This window comes from Antechinus flavipes, chromosome 3 (genome assembly GCF_016432865.1).
Source record: "Antechinus flavipes isolate AdamAnt ecotype Samford, QLD, Australia chromosome 3, AdamAnt_v2, whole genome shotgun sequence".
Taxonomy (NCBI): domain Eukaryota; kingdom Metazoa; phylum Chordata; class Mammalia; order Dasyuromorphia; family Dasyuridae; genus Antechinus; species Antechinus flavipes.
The window spans coordinates 411,226,886-411,250,738 of NC_067400.1; the positions used below are offsets into that span (position 1 = coordinate 411,226,886).

General features: G+C 33.8%; 1 protein-coding gene across 1 annotated transcript in view; it reads left to right on the forward strand.

The window, feature by feature from the left end:
- Positions 1-5,310: 5,310 nt before the first annotated feature.
- The window catches only part of TTN (titin), a 322,989-nt gene continuing 304,446 nt past the window's right edge, over positions 5,311-23,853 (forward strand). The window contains 6 exon segments of the mRNA XM_051986127.1: positions 5,311-5,504; positions 9,085-9,188; positions 17,464-17,667; positions 20,765-21,052; positions 21,735-21,820; positions 21,924-22,168. Coding sequence (XP_051842087.1) covers positions 9,098-9,188; positions 17,464-17,667; positions 20,765-21,052; positions 21,735-21,820; positions 21,924-22,168 — 914 coding nt within the window. The 5' untranslated portion in view covers positions 5,311-5,504; positions 9,085-9,097.

Genomic DNA, 23,853 nt, shown 5'->3' on the forward strand with positions numbered 1-23,853 from the left:
TGTAGTATTTGGGATTTCTGAGGTGCAAATGCTCACATTGAAAATCTGACAATGTTCCGCCCACATCAGTTAGATCTGGCTCCAGGAAACGCCAGGTAGAATTCCCTAGAATGCCTTGACCTTGAACATGCTAGTGCCTTGAGAAAAAGACCTGCTTACCCCTCCTCAGTTCTTTCCCTGTGGCCTAAAGAGAAAGACTGGTAAAAACCAGTAACACAATCTAGTTGGGGATAGAGGCTGGAGGTAAGGAGATACCAAGAAGCAGTTTCCTGGGTTTGAGAATTAAAGGTTCAAGAGTAATTGAGGAGCAAAGTGTCACATTCAACAAATGTTTTATTTTGATGATTTGACATTCCACTGGGAGTAAGTTCTTAGGGCTGGCCCTAACCATCAGGTTTCTCCTGAATTCCTGTCAGCTGGATAGTGCCCACAACTTTTGTAGCAATTGAGCATTCAATTTCATCAATGGATATAGTATCATAGATTCATCAATGTATATATATGTGTGTGTGTGTATACATATATGTATGTGTGTATATATGTGTATGTATATATATACATATATATGTGTATATCTATATCTATATGAATCTCCAGAGTTTCCCAAACTGATATTCTAGAAATAGAAAGAATAAGGTTTCTTTGGATAAATGCCAATGCTAGAACTATTTCCTTCTCTAAGATATTAAATTTGAAATTACATGCATAGCAAATATTTATTGCAAAACTATTTATATAAAATATAATTAATTTATATCATTTTGGCCATACAGTGGAAAGAATGCTAATTTTAGATTTGGGTTGAAATCCTATGTGTGATGTTTAATACTGTGTGACCTTGAAAAATCCATTTTGCTTCTGAAAGCCTGATTTTCCTCATCTGTAAAATGAGGAAGTTGGACTAAGTGACCTCTAAAAATCCCTTTCAGTTCTCATTCTATGAACTTCTCAAGCCCCTAGCATACTAGGAAAGTCAGAGAAAATTAATATTATCTTGGGTAGCACTAGAACAGGCATAGCTTCTAGAATAAAGAGATATTACTATCTCTATTTATTGGCCATCATTAGGTTCCATCTAGAGTATTGTGTTCAGTGTGTTCACCACACTGAAGAAAGGATGTTGATAAAGCTGGAGAGTGTCAGGAAGAAAGACAGCAAGATGAAGAAGGACCTTTCATTCATTTGTGCCATATGAGAATGTGTTGAGAGAACTGAGGAGAGTTAGCTTGGGGAAGAAAAGACTCTGGGGGAAACATTTAAGTTAAATGTTAAAGCTCCCTTTAAGTTCTTGAAAGGATGTCATAGAAGAGAGATTAAGTTTATTCTGTTTTACTTAAAGGTCAGAACCAGAAACAAATGGATATACATTGTAAAGAAGTAAATTTAGGCTTGACGTCAGAAAAACCTTCTTACAATCAGAGGTGTCCAAAAATGGAAAGGGTCGTCTCAGGAGCCGTGAGATTCCTCCTTATTGGTCTCCAGACAAAGCTGCATAACCACTCCTTGGTTCTGATTTTAAGTATAGGTTGAACTATAAGGCTTCTGGGATCTCCTTCAAGCTCTGAAACTCTGAGTTTCTTTGATTTTGACCCTCAATCTCCTTTGAACAGCATTTATGAGATCCATTGATATATAAGGTATCCCAAAATTCATAGGTAGTCTTCACTTAAGAGTTTTAGGATACCTTCTATCTCCAGCCCCAAAGTATTTTCCAAGGTCAAATTAATTGAAAAATAGTTCTGTGTACTCTATTTCCTTTTATTTCAATAAAAAAGTTAAGTGATTTCAACATTTTATCAGAGCAGATAGGAACCTTAGAAATAATAAATATAAAAGTATTATTAATCATATTTTATGGAGGAAAAACTGCTGGGGGGGTTAAATAATTTTCCCCAAGTCTTACACCTAGTAAGTGATACAGCCAAGAACCACACTCACTCCAGTGGCTTTCTGATCTAACATCCCATACTTTTTTCTTTTCATTGTGACATTTTTCTGTAGAAGGCAGAGGTTCATATCTTTAAAACTAGAAAAGTCTTCAGAGAATATGGAGTCTAAATCTTTCATTTTACAAGAAAGGAAATTAAGACCTAAGGAAACTGGCTGTTCTTTTCAAAACTAGAATTTGAACCCAGGTCTTTCTTAATTAAAATGCAATCCTTTCAGAGAGAATACTATGAAGACTGAATATGGATCAAAACATAATATTTTCACCTTTTTGTTTGTTTCTTTCTCGTGTTTAAAAGAATCACACATATTTAACCTATCAGATTTTTTGATGTTTTAGGAAGGGGGAAGTAAAAGATGGAGCAAGAAAAACACAAAGTCTCATAAAAAATAATGTTGAAAACTATCTTTATATGTATTTGGAAAAATAAAATGCTATTGAAATAAAAAAGAAAAAAATTCAATGCTTGCTCTTTTTGCAGTAGCAAAGAATTTGAAATTAAGGAGATATCAATTGGGAAACAAGCTGTGATTGAATGATTATGATGAACTATTATTGTGTTGTTAAAATGATGAGCGGAATGGTTTCAAAAAAAACATGAAAAGATGTATAAACCGATGCAAAGTGCGGTGTACATAGTAACAACAATGTTATACAATGATCAATTGTAAATAATTCAGATTTTTTCAACAATAGATTCAAATTAATTCCAAAGGAATTATGATAAACCCCGGGGTGGGGGGGGGGAGAGAAACTGATAGAATCTGAATGCATATCAAAGAATGATTTCAAAAATCTTATTTCTGTCATTGTTGGGTTTCTTTTGGTCTATTTCTTTTGCAACATGGCTAATATGGAGATATGTTTTCCATGATTACACACGTAGAATATATAGCAAATTGTTTACCTTCTCAAGGAAGGAGAGAAAAGAAGGAGTGAAGTGTGTATGTGTGTGTTTTGTGTGTGTGTGTGTGTGTGTGCATGTTTGTGTGAGAAAAACAGAGACAGAGAGACAGAGACAGAAACAGATATAAGGACAAAGAGATAAAGACAACCTGGAAGTCAAAATTTTTTTAAATGCTAAAAACATTTACATTTAATTGAAAATAATAAATCCAATGCTCTCCTCTATATCATGTTACTTCCTACTTTCTGTAGTTTGGGCTAGACAGAGAAAACATTTTATAGAACTGGCCAGGCTCTTAACAGTTTTCTAGTTCAATAGAAGCTCTTGATTTAATGTTGACTCTGCCAATTCTTGTCTGTGAAACCTTGGACAAGTTAACTACCTTCTCTGAATTTCAGCTTATTCAACTGTAAAGTGGGAGAATTGGATTACTATCAATCAATCAAAAAATATTAAAGCAACTATTATGTGCTAAGCACTATGATAGACTCTGGGGATGTAAGTAGAAAGAACATAGCAATTCCAAGTGGCATTGAACTTACATTCTAATACATGATCTTTGAAATGCACTGGAATTCTAAATCTATTATTTTAATAGTCCTCATTTTACAGAAAAAAACTGAGTGCTAAAAACAGCATGTTCCATAATCCTGTACAGGATACCTAATAACTCCTAATCTTTTTTCTATATCACTAGAAAATGTATCATTTAAAAAGACAATTTATAATTAATTTAAATTTATTGAGTAGCAATTTCCTACTCAATCCTTAAATTATTTAATTAGATTGTGGTATTTTGCATCAATATAAATTAATAAGTATATTAATGGTTAATTAATATCAACATTGATGATAAATTCTTAATCCATAAAGCTTAGATATCCATTTGTTATATGTTTGGATTCATTTTTCATCTTTTATTTTTTCCAAAATGTATCCTAACTTACAACTAATTATTTTCCTCTTTAACTGTGTATGTAAATGGAAATGATAGCCTTCAAACTTAAAGGACAAAGATAAGCTAGTATGAAAATGTATTTTTAGAATAAAATTTATTAAACAGAAATGTGGAAACCATATCCTAAATAAAATGAGGCTACCAAGAGAGATACCTTTAGTTTGGTTCAGGTAACAAATGCTTGAATAAGTACATGAAATAGTTTGTCCTTAAGATTGCTTCAGGCACTTCACTATTAATGGTACATAGATTCCAAATCTGTGGAATGCTGTTAGAATTCATTATCAAATAAAACACAGACAGTGTACCAAATGACCAAGAAGTGGAATTGTTTGATATATAACCATCCTCTCCCACAACAGTAAAAAATTTTATTTGGGAGATAAATGTGTTTCACTTACATCTGAAAAAGCAAGACCATTTCATGTCCCCCAAAAGTGGTTATTTCCATGAACAAATTGGCGATTATCTTTCCTCTGCCTATATGGTACATTATAAAGCTCTAAAATGATATATTATGAAGATCTTTTGGTATGGTCTTTTGTATTTGAAATGTCTCTTTCTTGAATTTAAATTTGGCTACCAAAATCATAACTATACAAATTCCTCACTTCTTGCTATTAGTTATAGCAAATTCCTGAGACTGCGAAGTCAGCATTTTATGTATAGGAAGAAATGCCTTTCAAAGATTAAACTATAAGGCTTACTTCCTGATAAAGGAGCAGATCACATATATTTATAAACTTTACTTTCATTATCTGATAAAATCATAATCATTTTACTCCACTGACTAAACATTTGAAGTTCCCTTTTCCCTCCTTACTGTTACCTTTGAAAAGTGTTTTAAAAGGTAGTAGATTATTAGGAAGATTCCAACAATCCCCCCCAAGACCCAAGTCAACAAAAATTGTCTGTTTACACAACCAAAAAAATTTAAATGATTCTGACAATATGATCCAGCCATATGAATGAGATCAGCTTACTTTTATGCTTTGTGATTGACAGATGCATTTGGTTGGTTTTATGGGAGGTGAGTAGAAATTTGGGTAGAGGAGTGGGGAAAAAAGAAGGAGAATGAGAAAAGCAATGGTCTAGACCAGATTGACAGTGGCAGGGCTATCAACTTTGTTTCTTTCTTCTCTAGTTATCTAACAAATTCCTCTCTTATCACATCTTCTTTTCTCAAGTCTAAAGACTTTAGCAGTTGCCTAAGCAAATGCTCTACTGTAATCCACACTAGGGTTATTCTGAAAAGGAAAAAAAAAAAAAAAGTCCTCTTTTTCCTTGGTAAAGTCCCCTTGTAGGATGCTAAATTTAGCACCGCCAATCAGAGGAACAGGTGGTATGTGACTCCACCAAATGGATCCTTCTCCAATGATGCTTTCATTTGTGAGCCAATCAGGAGTAGCGACATCTCAGTGATGTGGGATCGTCAGCAAATCTGGGGAGTATATAAAGGAAAAGAACCATGTTAACACTCTTGAGCAGTCGTGCACTCCCAGCCTCGCCTCGGGTGTAGGGATTGCATAAAGCAAAACTACACTGTTTCAACTGTGTAGTTTTGTTTTTAGGTTTAGAGGCTCAACGATTCATGTCTGGGATTGTCTAAAAAACCAACTCTGGATAAGGACGTCGTTTCAGAAGGAACACTGGGCTTAGCCCACCCTTTTTAGGCACTCTTGAGAAATCAGGTCAGTAGCACTTTTTTGATAGACAATTATTTCTTTTGGGGTCTTTATTTCATGCTATACACTAAATAGGCAATTTTAAAAGTGTGTGTTATGTGAGTTTGTTTATGGGATACCATGTGCATCACTTAAATCTTGTTTCCTTGAATTTTCAATTGCATGTAAAAAGTTTTCTTCTGCAATGTGTAATGTTTTATTTAGCATGTCAGAACAATCAACCAATTTTAAGTTCTCAAATGGGTTTCTTATTTTTAGTGTTCAGCTAGAGAATGGAATCAAGCTTTAAAAATGTGTCCTCCAGCTAGACTCCTTTATGTCTGTTCAAAGTGCTCAAGGTTATGTTACTCAGTGATAAACTGAGACACACCAAGAATAGCTCTGATAAAATACATGTGGTATCAGCTAAGCACTGATGACTTTTTAAGGGAATCAACTGCTAAGGTATCAATTGCAGGGCAGTGACAGAACACTTGTCTGCTGTCAATCATAGCTGAGAGGTTATTTTGGGAGTGTGACATTTTGGATGCATACCTTTTAACCCTAATTATACAAAAGCCTCACAAGATCACATTTTTAATCAACAAAATTTGCTTACACAATAAGGTCTGAACTTTTATGTGAATAAAAAGGGGAGAAAGGCCAAATTAATTGGTACATATTTAAGAATATTGAATAAATCAAGATCCTGTTCCCTTAAAATATTCATAAAATATCATCATTAACTGATAAATGCAAATATGTGATTTCTGAAAGCTATTGTTTGGAATAGAAATAAATATTCTTTTAAAGGTCACTTTTCTTCTAAATGTTCCTTAAAGCTATCATTGTCTTGTGTTTAAATTAGCTGATAATGCCTGCATGCTAAAACAGTGTAAAGCAAATCAATGTAAAAGGCAAAGACTATTAAGAATGAAGTGAAACATTTGGAAACACAATCAAGCTCAAACAGTTTATACTCATGAAGAGTACATTAAAATAATGTGTTCTTGATAGAAGTTATCCTATTTATAGTGAAGTGAGAACTTCTTCAGCTACCATATGAATTTTCCAAGCAAGAATATGTTTTTCCAAGAGGATACTTATTCTAGTTAGAAGTCACAATTAAGTTACAGAATCTTCCTGTGAATTTTTACTGCTCTACAATTTTAATAAATAGACTCTCATGACAAGGCAGTAATGAAATAACTGGCAATCAAAAATCTTTCCTTTTCATCTTTGAACAATAAGAATCTGGTTACAGAATTTAAGTGTTTATGCACTAAAAAATTCCACCTAACTGGAACTGGAAGACAGAATGTCCAACTTTTCCTTGCAAATGAACTCTGCTGTACTCTTCACATTCGTTTCTGTGGTGACAAATATTTTATATTATGAAAACATGACATGAAAACCAGAAAATAACCTTCGTGTACATAGTCAAATGCCAGTGATAGATTTTTCACCCCATCCTAGTATTTATTCAGGAATTTGACATCAGGAAATCCACAAGAAAAAAAGCCGGCCCTCTCCCCTTCCCCCCCCCCAAAAAAAAAAAACTTCACCAAAATACAAGTACTATAGTATAAAGGGAAAATACTGCATTTTAAGTATGTGGAATTTGCTTCAGCTTTCACCTCTCTTACTTAACCCCATGTATGACCTTGAACAAGTCAAGCTTGTGCTGGAAGTTGGCTCACTTAACAGATCCAATTATTAAATTTTCAACAAAAGCCTTTCTACAAATCAGGTCTTGATATATGATTTTATTGAATATCTAGATTTAAGAAAATGATGGAGCAAATATTAATAGGATAAATTAAGTCTAAAAATATGTTACGTGTACATTTTTGGAGAGCTACATGTTAACCACTTAACATAACACATACACTTGTCTTTGGACTTCACTTTTCTTATCTGTAAAATGACAGCATTAGAACAGGTGGTTTCTGAGGTTCTTTCTTGGGTTCAAATCTTGCCTTCATAATGTACTGTGTGGCAGTAGCCATGTGACTATAGATAGACTTATTCTCAGTCACTTATTCTGAGTGTCATCTGCCTCTTTTTAAGCTGTCCTTAAGGAGTTTTCTATTTGTCTTCTTTGAATAAATACATTATTCTCCAAGATGCATAACTTTCCAGGGAAAAAATGGCAAACTAAAAAATTCTTTCCCAAAATGTTACTTTTAAAAAAGTAGAATCTTATTAGTATAATAATCCTAATCTTCATACAACATCTAAAGGCAATTCTATTTTACATTTAATATAGCACCTCAATACAAGCAAAGTAAAATAAAGAACTGAGCATTTGGATAAATTTATGCCCCAAGACAAACTGCATGATATCACTGTGAAGTACTTGAAAGCTTATTGGAATAAGAATATAGAGATTCCACCCCAGCCTTGCCCCTTATTAAGCTGGGTCTGACCTCAGCAAAGCCATTTAATTTCCCTAAGCCCTTACTTTCCTTATCAATAAAAAAGGATAATAACACCTAACACCAAAACAGTTCCAATGATCATATAAAGAAATATGTACTGTATAACAACATGCTTTATAAACTTAAATAACTACATATATAAGTTTTTATTTTCAAGATATTTTATGTATTAGAGAATCAGTCTTCAAGTGAGAAAAATCTGAGTTCAGGTTCCACTTCAGATATACTCTGACTGCATTATGCATATGCCACAGATAATTCTATCTAAGAAGATAAATTGCACAACAGGTGCAGACCTGCATTGGGAAAGGATGTTTCCTCAGTTCCCTAGAGGAATGAAATCATGAGCTCAGTTCAAATTTATAAAGGAAAAAAAAAAGATATCAGATAAAGCTTGAGCTAATAATGATAATTGATTCAGTCTTTAAATTAATTTTTCCCAATCTAGAGACAGTGAATAAGAAATATTTGAGCAGTATATTTTAAAGAAAATCTAAATTCTTCAAATTCTGAGATCTCACAGAACTGCTCTTTCATTTAAACCTTGACATTTCTACCTTCATCAGTGTTTTTTATTATAGTAGTCCTTTTCCTATTTTCCATTTCATTATAACCCCAAAAGTTTAGTCTATCCATTTTAGTTAAGGACTTTTCCAGCAACTTGTACATAAATGAGATTCACTGTTTCACATGATCTTCTTTGGTTGCGGTATTTTGTGTATGGAAATATCACCTTTTCTTCAGTTTTTTTCCTTATAGTTTCATTAAATTCAGAATTTTAAAAATATAAATATTTTCCATTTTCTACCAGTAGAGTATGCACCTGGGTATACTTCTCCTTCTCTCCCTTATTCAGTTTGATTCTTTCCCTGAAAATCTTATTTAGCCTTAGACTTCTTAGTAGATTAAAGCAAAACATTCAAAGGAAAGGTCATGTTCCAATTTACCAATGGGCACAGCAAAAAGATTCTAATTCACAGTGACCCAGCCAAAGGATTATCAGTATAGGATTACAGAGAAAAACAATCCTATTCAAGTATAGCTATCAAAATATAAAAGAAAAATAAAGATCAAATCATTGGTCCAAGTGATTAACTTTGATTTAGAAGAGTGGACATCTTCCCTTCTGGAAAAGGAATTCTAATTCTGTTTCTTCTTTCTTGCAGAGTGCCTAAAAAGATGGCGACTCAAGCTCCTACGTTCACACAGCCGTTACAAAGTGTTGTGGCACTGGAGGGTAGTGCCGCAACCTTTGAGGCTCATATTAGTGGTAAGAAAACAAATTATTTCTTTTTCCTTTGGAGAATCTCTGATGAATTAATCTTGCTCTTAGATGCAGACAAGTTTAAATTCTCCTTTGACTTTTCTTGTTTGTCCAACTTTGTGAAGGTGTCATTTTGATGGTATAACTAATCATGCTGACAAAATATGACACTCTAATGTCATTAAAATATTTTATTCCTATTCGTAATTCCATAAATCATATCAATTAGCATAGATTTAAGACAATGTCAGAATTCAGCAAATGTACAGAGCTAAATTTGTTCCTTCTATATTTGTATTCAGCACTCTAAATAAACTAAAAGGCAAAACTTAGCCCTTAGTATGGTAAACTTTTGACTTGCTGTGTGGCCACTTAACATTTCTGTTCCTTGATTTACTGAGCTAGAAAATGGATATGCAACTGGACCTTTTCAGAAGAAGATGTGTCAAAGATCAGTTTGAAACATTATTTTATTGATTTAATTTTTAATTGAGGCAGATTATCTTATTGAAATAAAGACACAAAATATTTTTAAAGTATGTCAGGAAATACTCTATTTTCATTTGGCTTAGCTACTACTTTGTATTACATTGAAAAGGCCTCATTAATTTGTTTAAAAGGAAAGAGGTTGAATAGGATAAGATCTAATGATTTGTTGTTTTTGTATGGGTATGTATGATGATTTAATTGAAGAAAAATGGGTGACGTCATTGCATTGGTTTTAATGATAAAATATTGGCTAAAAATATATATATATATATATATATATATACAAAATTGTATGTATTTGTTTTGAATTGAATCAGGAAATATATTAATCATTTGCTAAAGGAGAGAAATCATTTATTGAAGGAAATTTTTTTCATGATGAAATTATTAATTTGCAGATTTAATTATTAACATAAAACACTCAATTTCTTTTAATCTCAAACTGAAATACTGCGATAGTATTCTCCAACTATAAATTTAGTTTTATCTCATTGTATTTACCTCAGCATGAAGGCTGCACAGGTCTCTTCTTCCCTGCCTTATTTGATTAATATTTGTTGTTGTTATATTTACCATGGCTCTGGTTATTTTTAAGTTTAAACTTAATTGAGGTAAAAGAATCAAAGATTTATAATCTTTGGAGCTGGAAAGGACCTTGGAAAAATGTTGTCAAAGTTCCAAGAGAATCTATTAGTTTAATAATCCAGGTTGCCATTAGGCCAAAGTAATTTGCTATAGATACTCAGTCATGGCCAATTCTTCATGACCCTATTTGGGGATTTCATGGCAATGACACTAAAGTAGTATGCCATTTCCTTCTCCAACTCATTTTACAGATGAGAAACTGAGGCACACAGGGTTAAGTGACTTGTCCAAGTCCACACAGCTTGTGTCTTGAGACTGAATATGAGCTCAGATCTTCTGGGCAGCCAAGCCCAATACTTTATTCATTTTGCCATCTTGCTGCCCACGGGCCAGTTAGAATAGTCTTCTGCCTTGTCACTTTAACTCTCTCTTGATGTTTCAAATGCCAAGTACCATTATTCTATCCCTTGTCTATCTGCTAGCTTCTCCCAAGACAGAGCCAATAGGAGTCTTCCCTTTGAAAATTTTACCTCATTCCTTCTCTCTCTCTCTCATACAAATTTATTCTCCTTGATCATGCTGTAGTCCAAGTTAGTTATTCAATAAACTAATAATAGTAACAAAGCATTACATATCTCTGAAAAAATATTTACTGCTATCTACATGTACACTCATCTTTGGTAACATATGGCATTCTTATCCCAAATTAATGTATATTACACAAATAACAGTGATTTTTATATTATCAAATTTACAAATGTTTATGTAATAAAATTATATCTCTAAAATCCAACAATTGAACGTTTTGATATGAAGAACAAAACTGTAGGGTCCAAAATTAAGAGTTATTTTTCCAGATTTCATAAGAAAAACTTTAAAATTGAGGGTGTCAATTCTGTTGGTTAGAGTGATAGGTTGTCATGACAACATTTAATTTTCCACTATGCAGAAATGATTTGCAGGCATTTGGAGAAAAAAACTGATAACTTCAAGATGGTAATGTTGAGGAATGTCCTTTGGTTGAAACACGGAGTTATGGTTTTATTCCGTCTTTTTTTCCCTGCCCTTATGAACATAATCTCTATCATAGAACATCAGGATGATTAAAGCATATTACTGGATAAAGAATCTAAATGAAAAACTCTTCCAATGAAATTATTTTCAAAATAGAGTGGTAGACTGTTGGACTGAAATCAGGAGACCCAACTTCTAATTCTGACTCTCAATTGAGATCTTGAACAAAATATTTAAACTAAGTTTCAGTATTCCTATAAGTAAATTAGCATAATACAAATAAATATACAGTCATACACATACACACACATATATATGATTATATCTATCTATCTCTATCTCTATGTATACATATATCTATCTATAAAAGAAAAAGATACATATATGAAGTACTTGAAAATTCTCAGAAAACAAATATCTCATTTTAAAGAATAGGTTCTATTTTTTGCTCCAAGGCTAGTCAATTTTATATATTTATAATACACATGAGAAAGAATCAAGGTACTGGTCTAGTCTTAAGTTCAAAAGGGTATTGGGAAGCTACATTTGAGCCAATGGAGAAATTATAGAAATACTAGTGGGAAACATTTTTTCCTTCCTTCATTTTTCACGTAAAGTTCCAAAAAACTCTTACTATATTAAATACAGTCTTGTAAAAATGTGGCAGTACTTCTCTGAATGATGCATGCTTCTCCAATATTTCAAAATCATTTAATCAATGCTGTTATGTTACCAGACTATAGTGAATATCTGATAAGCTATTATGAATTAATTGGGAAGCTTGCCTTACCCTTAATTCAATGCATTTACATTTTATTCCTTTCTTCATTTTTCATTTTTATCATTTATGATGAAGACAAGAAGTAAGATTTATTTTTTTTTCTCTAACAGGTTTTTTGTACCAACCTTAGACATAATTGGCTAATACGTTATTCCACAATACACAAATGCCATGTAATTATTCTTCATTTTCTTTTGTATCTCTACATAGGGACCAATCTCATTCTCCTCATGTAAGATAAACTCCTGCTGACTTCCAAATAATACATTTATTTGTCTTTCAAAGCTCTGTAACTTCTGAACTGAACAGAACACATATGGTTTCATTGGGAATTTTACTTGCCTGTGGAGTGATGAAATCTGGTTTTTAGGTAGCTTTTTGTTCTCACACTACATGCCAAGAAGTTCTTAGAAAAACATCACTAAAGACATTCAATATCCACAGATAGGGGGGAAAAATCTTTTGGTTGTCAACAATGGAAGACTTGCTTACATAAAGAGAACAAAATAAAATGTTATTTGACTGCTTTTGCCTCCCAAATTATAGGTAGAATAGTTTGTTGCATGTCAAATGGATGACTATTTCTCTACCAGGGCATAGTGGAAAGAGTGCTATAGTTGGAGTAAGAGAATGTGGGTTCATATCTCTGCCACTACCCTTTGACCTTGAAGAAGACATTTCATCTCTAAGGGATTCTATTTCCTCACTTAATAAATGAGTCCCTACTAGCTCTAAAACTAAGATTTTCTGAGATTTAAAACTCATATACAGTTCCCATTTTCAATACACATAAGTTAGGGATTGTAATGAACCTGAATGTTATACATAATTGTTATCATATACTATTATGTCTAGTTCTTAGCTCCACAAATTATGCAGAATTTTAAAAACTCTCAACAGGCTACAAAGATGATTATGAAACTACAAATGTAAGAAACTCTTTATTTAGGACACACCTACCTTCTCAAACGCATATTCTCCAATTATGTACACCATAGAGGAATTGTAGAGTAAAGTGGAATGAGGGACACGATAAAGTCATTATCTTCTCAGCTACTCTTGAGTCAGGTTTTCATAGGGAGAATTCAAATGTTTAGCTTGAAAGGACTTCCCACAATGCCTTACTCATTATCATCCACGCAAATATCTGCAAAGATTACATTCCAAAATCAAATATTTGTTTGGAGACATGTCTCCTCTTTAGGCTTGCTCATGTTGCAATCTGTTCTCTCTAATCTCTTCATTAGTATGAATGATCCTGGATGAATGTTTAGGGGATTTCAATTCAAGGCCTAGGTCATCACTAATCATTCAAATTTGGGCAAGGCATTTCATATTTCAAGGCCTCGGTTTCTCATATGTAAAAGAAGAAGGTTGAAATAGATTATACTCTCAATGATCAATTATTCTCTCAACTTTACCTTCCTCTTCTATAAAAATGAAATTGTAATAAATGTAATACTTGTCTCACCATCAGAGAAATCAAGTCCAATAATATATGCAAAGTACTTTGTTAACTATAAAACATAGGTTTTACATAACATATAAAACATAGGTTAAATATAAAAAATTTATATAGCACTTTAAGATTTACAAAGAGCTTTGCCAATATTATCTCATTTGATCTTTACAATAACCCTGAAAGGTAGAGTTTTAGAGATGATGAGGAAATAGAGGCAGACTGAGAGTCACACAGTAAGGAAATATCAGGTCTCCTGGATTCCATGTTAAGTACTCCATCCACTGCATCACCTAATTGCTCTAGTGTCATAGAAATTATGACAAGAGAGTATTTTTTTCATTTCCACTGATGAACAAGCAAGAGAAAATGGTCTCAAAGTGAAATGTGAGGATTAGTTTAAGAACACTTGTCCTTGTAGCAGCTAGGTGGTACAGTGGATAGAGCTCCAGTCCTGAATTCAGGAGGACCTGAATTCCCAGCTGTGTGACCCTGGGCCAGTCCCTTAACCCCAATTGCCTCAGGGGGAAAAAAAGAGTACTTGTCTTAATAAGATTGTTAAATTATAGAAGGAATCATGAAAGGTAGATGTAAAATTGTTGCAGCTGATCAATCAACTAGCATTTATTACATGTTACTATGAGCCAGACACTGTGCTAGCTGTTAGAAACACAAAAATAAAATGAAATTTTACTTGTCCTAAGAGAGCTGCAAGGGAGAGAAAAATACAAAAACAAAGTTGTTTTTAGGGAAGAAGTATTAGCATTTGGGAGCAATCAAGAAAGGCTTTAGATAAAAGATCTGACTTGAGAGAACTTTGAAGAAAAGATTTTAAGAGAAAGAGATGAGGAAGTGGTACTTTCTAAGCATGCAGGATAACTAATGCAAAGATCTGGAAATGGAGAATCCCCACATCTCATATCATTTGTGAGAAACAGCAAAAAGGCTAATCGATCTTCCCATCTGCCATGCTTTCATCTCACCAAATAGAGGACACCCTCTGAGAAAGCAAGGACATAACTTTTAGACTGCCACAGAAAGAACTCATTAAATATTTGTTGAACTGAATTAAACTAAACTTGAATGATATTATGCAGAATATTTCAATAAAGAATATTAAAATAGTGTATTTTAATTTAATTATCCAGATAATTATTATCCCTATAAATATACAAAAAAAATCATACCACCTAAGTAGCACCTGTAAGAATTTTAGACATTTAATATTGTGATGTAGAGTTTTTCAAATGCTCTATCCCCAAGCTTTGTGTTTAATCTTTCATGTGAATCTTGAAAATAAATAGTGTGAAATCTGTATTTATTTATCCATTTGAGGATGTGGTAGAGATACTAAGGAATAGTGAATTCCTTATTCAGTAATTCTGTGTTCTTAGACAAATCACTTTAATTTCTAGTCTTAGTTTTCTCATCTATGGAATGAAAAAATTTTAGCCCTAAAATTCTGAGTCGTTGTTCTATTTGTAGATATAGTTTTAAGGAAATATATATCACCATGTTTTTTGTCATATTTTGAAATGAAAGCTGACTTGATGACTTGTAGACTTGTAGACTTTGGAGTTTCAAATATGGCATACGAAATCAGATATCTAATTTACAATACAAGAAGTTAATGGAAGCCTAGAAATAGAATCCACATTTCTTGACCCCCAGGCCAATGCAGTGCATTTTCTCCTACAGATTACTTCCAGGAATTCATAAAGTGTTTTTAGGCTTTAAATGTTATCTCAATTGATCTTTACAACAACCTTGAAAGATAGGGGGCTATATTATTCCCATTTTAGAGATGAGGAAATAGAGGCAGAGGGAGAGTCACACAGTGAGGAAATACCAGGGTTTCTGGATTATGCATCACCTAGTTGCTCTAGTGCCATAGAAATAGATCAGGATTTGGGGAGGAGGAGGCAGTTCATAAAAAGGACTAATAGGAAATATAGTTGCAAAGGTAAGTGGACAACAACTCATAGAAGTCCTTAAATACTAGGCTAAATGAGTTTGTAATTTCATAAGAGAGTGTCATGGCCAGACATACCTTAAGAAGATAATTTTGACAATTGATGGATGGACTTGAGATATGAGAGAATGGAAGTAGAAAGTTAGAAGATTATTATATATGGAAATATGTTTGGCATTATATTTCTTGCTTTCTCTATTGGTGGGATAGAGGTAGAGGAGCAGAGAAATTTTGTAACTATCAATAAAAGTTTTAAAAAGAATACAGTAATCTAGGCAAGAAGTAACAAAGGTTTGAACTAATGTGATGACTCTGTAAATGGAAAGAATGTCCCAGATGTAGGAGCTGTTTTAGACTAAAGCCTTTATAGAGACTTAACAACTCATTGGATGGGGGTGGGATATATTTGAGGAAATAGTGCAAGATGTTTCCAATATTATGTAGCTAAGTAATTATCTTCCACAGATATAGGAAGTTTTGAAGGTCAGGTAGGCTGAGAGAGACACAGAGACAGAGAAAGAGAAAGAGATAGAGACAAAATGAGTTCTTGTTTTTGAAGATTTCCAGAGAAGGAAATTTCCTTGATTATCATAATTTCTTTAAATTATTTGATGTCACTTGCTCTCTTGAAGCATGTAAATGGATATACAAACTATTGTACTGATCCCATCTACATCCTATGGTATCGATATCTCTCCCCCTTTGTTCTGGGGTAAATGAAATTTGGGGAAAGCCCATCATCATTTTTAACATAGCCACTTCAAATGCCAGTGTAGATAATCAGAATGCTAGGAAAAACATCTTCAAGTAAGAAGTGAACCAATTTCAAAGAAAGGAATATTCTATTTAAAAGCATCCCTATAAATGTCATAGTATCAATCTAGTCAATGAAGGACAGGTGAGACCAGCTCCCCTAATATCTATTGCATGTGTACTCAGGGTGTTCGGATAGACAAAGCATTTATTAAATAGTGTTTAATCTATTAGGCATTGTGCAATAAAGATACAAATAGGAAAGAACAAGACTATCACCAACATCAAGAAATTTGCTTTTGAATATGGGAAAATAACAAATGAAAGAGAAATAGGGGAACTGTAAATGGAGGGAAAGGGTCTCCTGTGGTAACATGACAAGAGAGATGGAATCCAGCAAGGTAAGGTCAAAGTTGATTTCTTAAAGTCCAAGGTAAATCCCATTTTCTGCTGCAGAGAGAGAGAGTGGAATTTAAGGGTGCAGACCAAAGTACCTGACCAAAACTTAGGGCTGTTCTAAAGTGAGTAAATTAGATACTTTGATTCTATAGTTGCTATTGTGGTCCGTTTGATCTTAAACTTCAAGTTCTCCTTCAATTTAAAAGATTATTACCTATGTTTTGTATATTATATCAAAAATAGATTTCTTCTCACTTCATAAATTCACTTAGAAATTCGCTCTTTTTTCCCTTTATGAATTCCTGAAAGGATTGTAAGCATTTCTATAAATCTGTAGGAGAAAATGCACTGCACTGGCCTGGGGTCAAGAAATGTGGATTCTGTTTCAAGGCTTCCATTAACTTCTTGTATGACCTTGAAGCAAGCCACTTAACCTCAAGACCTCAGGCTCCTCATTTATAAAAATTGAGAGAGAGGGATATATTGTATTAGATAAGCATTAAAATTATATGTCACTAGTATTTACATTTTCCACTTTCTACAGAATATAGTTCTATTCTCTCCATAGGCCTGAAACTTATGTTTTGAATGTTTTCTTTATGATGTTCTGCGATTCATACTTTTTATACAGCTAACTGTCAGTGTGACGTCAACACCATAAATTGCTGTGAATCTTTTGTTATTGCTAAGTTGCAGCCAGAACCCTAGCTTTTTAAGACTTTGAAGTCATTGGAAAACCCTACCTAAGTCAAAAAATGACAAAAGTCTTTTGATGTTTTCCCAAAATAATGATGCTGAACTGTCCTTCTGGGTCTTCTCTCCTCTCCAGGTTTTCCAGTTCCTGAGGTGAGCTGGTATAGGGATGGCCAGGTTCTTTCCGCTGCGTCACTGCCCGGCGTGCAGATCTCTTTTAGCGATGGCCGCGCTAAATTGACGATCCCCGCTGTGACAAAAGGCAATAGTGGAAGATATTCCCTGCGAGCCACCAATGGATCTGGACAAGCGACTAGTACTGCTGAACTCCTCGTTACAGGTAGGGTGAGGTCCTGGACCCCAGCCTTCCCGATAACATTTCCCCTCATTCTCATCAGAGCTCTCTGTATATAAAGACTTGAGTCAAATGGAAAGCACTAAGTGTGGAGGGAAAGTATAAATTCAGGAAGTGACACAATAGTCAATTTGGATAAGTTAAAATGTTTTTTTTTGGTCAATTATAATACATAGACAGGGCATAATTCTGAGTCAAGAAAATTAAAGTCCCACCTATGACATCATTTTTTTTATTAAGTGCCTACTAGGTACTAGGCTCTAAAGGCACAAATATAAAGACCCAGTCTTTGAAGAATTTGCATTTAAGGAAATATAGGAATGTATGCTGTCTGAGTGACACTGGGACATCCTCAGTGCTCTCTGTTGTTCTTCAAGAACTTTCCTTATCTGGCAATTCTCTCTACCAATGAAATCACAAATGCTATCTTTATCCTCATAACACAAAAGGTCCTGGAGTTAGAAATAGACTTGTGTTATATGGTGGCTACTCTATACATATTTAGAATTTAGACAATACAAGTGTATCTTGACTTCTTGAGCTTAAATCATTGAGTATGCCACAGTGTAAATAGAAAAGAATTGTTATTTAATTCATTTTCTTATCAGCTATAGGAAGAGGATAGTCTTTTATAAAGTTTTTATATATTTTTATACCTGTTAGATTAAAGGGGAAAAAATGTGAAAGCACTTTGGAAAAGTTAAAAGCACCATTCAGATGTGCATTATTACTAAACCTCCCACTATTCATGCAGGGTGTCCATGTAGTTTTCAACTATTAAGGCTTGTTAAAGCTATATCAAGCATACATCTATGTCTGTATATACACATACACATATATGTGTATAAGTAGATTTGCCTGCAACTATATATGCAGGGCGTCCCAAAACTCTCATTGCAGCTTTAAGATATTAAAATACCTATTAAATAAGATATAAAATAGCTTAAAGCTGCAATGAGATTTTTGAGACACCCTGCATATATGTATGTACAAATGTCTATATATAGATGTACTCATATACAAATGTAAGTATTTATAAATATAAATATATAAATGCCTTCATACATTTAGGCTACAACATTTTGAAATTTCTGTTTCTACATTACTGTCAATAAACATTTATTAAATGCTTTTTATATTCTAAGCATTGTGCTAACTACTAGGGATAAAAAGAAAGGCAAAAGATCATTCTGACTATCTGAAAAATGCTCTTCCTACTATGGAATTAGGATAGCTAGGTGGCATCACAGTACATAAAGTGCTGGTCCTGGAGTCAGGAAGACTCAGCTTTGTGAATTCAAATGTGGCCTCAGATATTATTTAATTGCATGACCCTGGACAAGTCACTTAATCCTGTTTGTCTCAGTTTCCTCATCTGTAAAATGAAACAGAGAAGGAAATGGCAAACCAGTCAAGTATCTTTGCCAAGAAAACCCCAAATAGGGTCATAAAGAATGAAACAACAACAGTATACAATTAACAAAAAAGAAAAAAAAATAGAATTTGAACTGAGAATTTAAAGCCAGGTAAACATTTACTTGAATTATTTGAAGAGATAGATAAAGAATAATCAAGTAGATGATGCCACAAATGTATTTTTTAAATTTAACCTAATTTAAAAGTAATATCTAAATATTTAATAAAACAAAAGTAAGAAGAAACAATGTGACAGAGGACTGGCCTCAAAATCAAATACTTGGTTTCATATCATGCCTCTGATACATAATAAATAGATGACTCTGGCGAAGTCCCTCTTAGATGATACTGATCCTGTGTTGGTAAAGGGACATTCCTTACCTGGTAATTACTTATTCCAATAAATTTGCAAATTCAGTTCTTGTACCTATTTGAGTAAACACAGACAAATTGAAAACACCAACATCAAAATGCTATTTTTCCCAAAAATATCTTTGATATGTGGAAAACACCTTTTAAAGTAACTTAAACAAAAACATATCATGTTGCATTCAAATGTTCATACTAATACTAGAAGTAAGCTTGGAAAAGAAGATTCCAGAAAGGTTCATACCGAGAAATCTTATAAAATTGATGCGGTAATCAATACTGAACAATCCAAATCAGAAAGCCCCCAAAATGAGACGTCTGTGCTTCCTAGAACAGTTTTTACTGTCATCTATGTGTATACTATGTTCAGTGTAAAGGATGCTCAAATCAACAAATCATCTATGAGTTTGGATATAGTGCATTCTTAAACCATCAAAATAATAATAAACAATAGCTAGTATTTATTATTTTTTAGATTTTTAAAAAAGATAGACATAGATATATAGTATTTTATTTATCTAAATACATACAAAGATAGTTTTCAACATTTACCTTTGCAAAATCTTGCATTCCAAATTTTTCTCCCTCTCTCTTCCCCTCCACCCACCCCATCCATCCATGACAGCAAGCTATTTGATATTGTGTATAATTCTTCTAAATATATTCCCATATTCATCATGCTACACAAGAATAATCAGATCAAAAGGGAAAAAAAAAAACACAAGCAAGCAAACAGCAACAATAACAATAAAGGTGAAAACTATGCTTTGATCCCCATTCAGTCTCCACAGTTGTTTCTCTAGATGCACACCTTTAGCACAAATCTATTACAATTGCCTTGAAATTTCCTCATTGTTGAAAAGATCCAACTGCATCATCTTCTTGCTATGTACAATGATGTCCTGGTTCTGCTCACTTCACTTAGCATAAATTCCTGTTAAGTCTCTTCAGGCTTTTCTGAAATTGGCCTGAATAGCTAGAATTTATTAAGCACTCATTATGTTCCAGGTACTGTGCTAAGTGCTTTACAAATATTTATCTTGTTTGATCTTCACAAGAACCCTGGGAGGTAGATTCCTATTTTACAGATGAGGAAACTGAGGCAAACAAAGTTAAGTAGCTTGCCCAGAGTCAAAAGGCTAGTAAGCATCTAAGATTTGAATTGAAAGTTTTCTGTTACTCTTTCCATTGTAGTATGCAGCTGCCTCTGGACAGCTGCTTTTGCAGTTAGTGTCTTGGAGCATTGCTGTAGATTGATTTCAATTTCCCTTCCTTCCTCCTCTTGTCCAAATTGTAGCAGAAACAGCGCCCCCCAACTTTGTACAACGACTACAGAGCATGACCGTGAGACAAGGAAGCCAAGTCCGCTTGGATGTTAGAGTGACTGGAATCCCTACACCTGTGGTGAAGTTCTATCGGGACGGAGCAGAAATCCAAAGCTCCTTTGATTTTCAGATTTCACAAGAAGGCAACCTCTACAGCTTACTAATTGCAGAAGCTTATCCTGAAGACTCTGGAACCTATTCAGTAAATGCTACGAATAGTGTTGGAAGAGCTACTTCAACTGCAGAATTACTGGTTCAAGGTAACAAATTTGAGATTCTAGTACTTAGACTATGATTTCCTTTTATATCTCCATGTGTTCTCCATGTGGCTGGTTAGATCAATAAGGATAGATAGGAAGAGGAATAAAGAATAAGATTTAGTTTAAGAAGATTAAAAAACAATGGCAATGATTTGTGGGGGATGATTTAGAGATCCTGTTATATAATATTATACTATAATTAATGCAGAGTGATAAAGTGAATACAAAGGAGGTCATTGACTCAGAGGAGGTCTACGAAAACATCAACAGATAGAAATTCTAACTTGTAAAGGAAAGACCTTAGGATGTAGGTGTGTCAGAATTGGCATCTATAGAAGTAATTTGGGAGTGGGAGGATTTGGCAACAATGCAAATGAAAAGGAACTCAGAGACAGTCATCTGAATTCTCAAGCCAGCATTATCTTGTTTAGACAAATGATGGACTTATTTTAGAAGCTGAATTGTTTTTAATACTCTTTGTTCAGTCTTGTATAACAAATATGTTTTCACTTTACCGACCTAATTAATATTTATGTGAAATCCAAGTCTTTCCACATTTTTCAACTACCTAAATGACCCATAGAATTGGATTGATTTTGCTTGTAGCTAGTGTTTAAGCACTTTATAAAATAGGCTGGGCTGTTGTTCATCCTTCTAAATGTTTGTCTTCTCTTTCTTACAGGCGAAGAAGTAATACCCGCTAAAAAGACAAAAACAATTGTTTCGACTGCTCAGATTTCCCAAACAAGACAAACTCGAATTGAAAAGGTACTTTCCCCCACCCTCTTTCCAGTTCCCCAGTAATTTAGCTTGCTGTTCTAATCAGTAGTCCTCCCCTCCTTCTCATGATTAACACTGTAATCCTTTACAGAAAATTGAAGCCCACTTTGATGCCAGATCAATTGCGACTGTTGAAATGGTCATAGATGGTGCCACCGGACAACAGCTGCCCCACAAAACACCTCCGAGGATACCTCCTAAGCCCAAATCAAGATCGCCAACTCCACCATCCATTGCTTCAAAAGTTCAACTGGGCCGCCAACAATCCCCATCTCCAGTTAGGCAGTCACCATCTCCCGTCAGACATGTGCGGGCACCAACCCCTTCTCCTGTCAGGTAAAGGAAACCTTTTTAGCACTCGTTATCTACCCAGTAGATTATTAAAGAGATGTTGGAGAAAACAATGAAAAATGTAGTCATGGGGGGAAATAATGCCATAACATTTTTCACACATGGAACATGCTTCACAAAATGTGCAAAAGATAAGTTTCACAAAAAGGCAAATAGTAGGAAAAACATTGTCAAGTGAACTTAAGAGAGACCCATGGACATCGATCTACATAAGTGATACCTCAGAACATATGGAAATAGAACATTTTTATTTCATGGGGAGGAAGGAAAGCAGCTCATTTAGAATACTATAACTGGGGAAAGGGAATAAATACACACACACACACACACACACACACACACATACACACACACATAATCTATTAGCTTCCTGTCAACTATTCTTACTAACTAGACATTAAATTCAGTAAGGAATATAAGTGCAACTTGTGCTCTTATTCTAGTACTATAGTTAAATTCTAGTGCTATAGTTAAAAGCCCAATTGTGCCGCCCTGGGTACAGCTTTGGAGAAACTATTTACTGAGTGAACTATAGGGTTATTGGCCAGCTTTTTCCTATCTTAAGTTACTCAATATTTACAAGTTTTGTTTGTTTTTGTCCAGACCTGTGATTTTATCAGTACAGGGAGTCTCCAGATAGGAAACTCAATCCACAATTCAGATTGTCACAGGATTGCTTTTTTATGATCTTAGAGAGTTGCTTGTGGACATTGACACAGTGGGACTTCTTCAGATTAACACAGCCAGTATGAGGTAGAAATTGGACTAGGGATTGTCTTGCCTCCAAAAGTCAGCTTTCTCTCCATTATATTGTGCTTTCTCTGTTTGCTTTTGGAAAAAACACTAGCTCCTAATTACATAACCTAGAGTGAATCATGCGGTCAATCACTCAGCTCCCCCATTTTCTCATATTAAAAATGACAGATTTAACTTCCATGATCTTTAAGATTCTTAAGAATTTCTTACAAAATATTAAATTGGTTCATCTGAGAAATTTTTTTAAAGCGTGAAATTCATTACATTCAGAAATTTGTTATGGAAGCTGGTACAAAGAGCAAAGTACTTCAATATCTTTGCCAAAACAACCTCAAAGGGGGTAGCAAAAATACAACTGAAAACAACTGAGCAATAACAATCATAAACCTTATGGGAGGTAGTGTGCAGTAGAAGATGGATTTCTAAATACAAACTCAATAAGAGTTGGATTCAAATATTGTTTTTAACCCTTTGACTAGGTGAAAAGTTAACTGCTTAAACTTTCCATGCCTCAGACACCTCTTCAAAACTATACCCTTTTTTTTTTTTTTTAATCATGGAATTCCCATATGGGAATCTCAATATGGGAATTTAAGCTAATTGGCTTAGGTAATTTCATTAGTTTTCAAAGATGCTGTAAAACTACAAAATATAGCACAAAAAGATTAAAGATTTTTTTTTTGTGAAAGAGTAAAACAGACAAAAATTTTACTTAGCAGTAGAGACTTGTGGGAAATGAATGAAACTGTTTCTACTTTTTTTGTTGACATTATCTTCTGCATCACTTTTCTTATGAAATAGAAAATTCATCAAAGAAAGTCCTAGTTCATAGCAGGAACTAAATGGGCAAATTCCTTTCCTGAAATATACTTTCCCTCCTAGTCTCAGTCTTAGAACAGAAAAGTTCTGCCTTG